Source organism: Brassica napus, chromosome C3 (genome assembly GCF_020379485.1).
Source record: "Brassica napus cultivar Da-Ae chromosome C3, Da-Ae, whole genome shotgun sequence".
Classification (NCBI taxonomy): Eukaryota; Viridiplantae; Streptophyta; class Magnoliopsida; order Brassicales; family Brassicaceae; genus Brassica; species Brassica napus.
This window is the reverse complement of record NC_063446.1, coordinates 29,673,771-29,676,052: the sequence shown is the minus strand read 5'-3', so window position 1 is coordinate 29,676,052 and position 2,282 is coordinate 29,673,771. Positions and strand designations below refer to the sequence as shown.

The 2,282-nt window shown below is 38.7% G+C and overlaps 1 protein-coding gene across 1 annotated transcript; it reads left to right on the top strand.

The window, feature by feature from the left end:
* Window positions 1–445: 445 nt before the first annotated feature.
* Window positions 446–1,992, top strand: LOC106381238 (protein DMR6-LIKE OXYGENASE 1-like). The gene is made up of 3 exons (XM_013821128.3): window positions 446–987; window positions 1,096–1,423; window positions 1,606–1,992. Exons 1-3 carry the CDS (start codon window positions 512–514, stop codon window positions 1,861–1,863), a joined length of 1,062 nt encoding a protein of 353 aa, XP_013676582.1. The 5' UTR covers window positions 446–511; the 3' UTR covers window positions 1,864–1,992.
* The last annotated feature ends 290 nt before the right edge of the window (window positions 1,993–2,282 follow it).

Here is a 2,282-nt window from a genome sequence, read left to right as displayed (position 1 = left end):
AAATTCTAATGAATAGTTAGTTAATTTAAAGTTTTTATAAAACAAATTTTGATATTGTTTGTGAATTTAAATTAATATATAAAATATGTATATATTTTTATTTATGATATTTCCATTTTAAAATTTTAATTTTAAAATTTTAAAAAAAAATTGAAAAACAATTTATATTTATTTATCCTCCTCTCCTTTGGTTAATTTTTTTTTCAAGAAGGGGCATCTATAGTCTATATTAAACGCTCATGAACTTTATGAATATCCTCCGTCTACATACATCTTTGGCTTATTTTGGTCCTCTTTCAACAACTGGCATGACTGTAATTCCTAATTAACCAAATGTGAAAAAAGTTAATTGTTCACAGAAACGTGTCTACATTCATCATACCAATAAAAGCGTTTTGTTACACGTGACATCTTCCTATAAAACAAACCCAACCGCATGCACCACAAGAATCATCAGATATCTTCCAAAGCCTTAAAAGATAAACATAAGAATCACCGACAAAAAAACACCATGGGAGTACTCGACGAAGCTTTTATCCAAGCTCCAGAACACAGACCCAAAACTCATCTCACAAACTCCGGTGACTACATTCTCTCCAACGAGATCCCGACCATCGATCTCTCCTCTCTCCAAGACCCACACTGCGACAAGACAGCGCTAGCGGCAGAGATTGCAGAAGCATGCATGAGATGGGGCTTTTTCCAGGTGATCAACCATGGTTTGTCGTTGGACTTAATGCGTAGGGTGGAGAAGACGGTGGCCGAGTTTTTCAGTCTAACGTTGGAGGAGAAGAGAAGAGTGAAAAGAGATGAAGTGAACCCTATGGGTTATCACGACGGAGAACATACCAAAAACGTTAGAGACTGGAAAGAGATTTTCGATTTCTTTCTGCAGGACTCGACGACGGTTCCGGCGACTACAGAGCCGGAAGATACCGAGCTCAGGAAGCTGACTAACCCGTGGCCTCAAAACCCTTCCGACTTCAGGTGATTCTCTAAAAACACGCTTTAAAACAAGGCTTTAATTAAGGCCCATTGGGCCTAATTAGGATCCATTTATTATGAAGTTTAATTAATACTAATCATGTTTGGTAGAGAGGTGTGCCAAGAATATGCAAGAGAAGTTGAGAAGTTAGCTTTCAAGCTTTTGGAACTTATCTCCATTAGCTTGGGTCTACCCGGTGATCGGTTAACAGGTTACTTCAAGGACCAAACAAGCTTTTTGCGGTTTAACCATTACCCTCCTTGCCCGAACCCGGAGCTAGCATTAGGCGTTGGACGCCACGCAGACGCAGGAGTTATAACCGTCTTGGCACAAGATAGTGTGGGTGGGTTACAAGTGAGCCGTAGATCAGATGGACAATGGTTCTCTGTGAAACCCAACCCTGATGCTTTCATCATTAACATTGGCAACTGCATGCAGGTAAAAGACGTCAACTTCGAATGTTATCTGGTTATATTGGGCTGACCCTGACATTTTAGAGGACTTAAATCAATTTAATAAAAAAAATTTAACAATTTAGGGGTCTATGTGTATATATATTAACTCGAAATATTTTGGGGTCTAATGTAACTTGGTCATATAATATTTGTTGTGTGGAGTAGGTATGGACAAATGACAAGTATTGGAGTGCAGAACATAGAGTGGTAGTGAATTCAAGCAAAGAGAGATTCTCAATGCCATTCTTCCTTTTCCCATCCCACGATACCAACATTGAGCCATTGAAGGAGCTTATAAGCGAAGACAACCCGCCTTGTTACAAAAAGTACAATTGGGGCAAGTTCTTTGCTGCAAGAAACAGAAGTGATTACAAGAAGCTCCAAACTGAGAGCATCCAGATTGATCGCTTCAAGGCCGCTTAAGTAATCTTACTATGTTTATTAGCACAACATTTCCTAATAATGTCAATGAACATGACTCATGTGTTTACTTCTATATCAATATGTAGTTGAAATATATAATAAATAAAGAAGCACTTAATTACCCAGGAATTTACAGAACATAGAGCACAAAGATACATTCTTAATACCATTCACTACAAGAAAACAGCGGTATTCTGACGGACATTCCGACGGAAAATGAAATCCTCGGAATATACCGAGGAATTTCCGAGGAAATTCCGAGGAAACACAAAATTGGGGTTCCTCGGAATATACCGACGGAATTCCGAGGAAACCTCAGTCCGTCGAAATATTCCGAGGAAATTCCGAGGAACAATGTGTTCCTCGGAAAAAACCGATGAATTCCGAGGAAATATTATAGCCGTTGGGGGATTTTACAA

Coding starts and splice junctions, on each gene's coding strand:
- LOC106381238 (XM_013821128.3), top strand. CDS start 512: ATGGGAGTACTCGACGAAGCTTTTATCCAAGCTCCAGAACACAGACCC. Junction 988..1,095: donor CAAAACCCTTCCGACTTCAG/GTGATTCTCTAA, acceptor CATGTTTGGTAG/AGAGGTGTGCCAAGAATATG. Junction 1,424..1,605: donor ACATTGGCAACTGCATGCAG/GTAAAAGACGTC, acceptor TGTGTGGAGTAG/GTATGGACAAATGACAAGTA.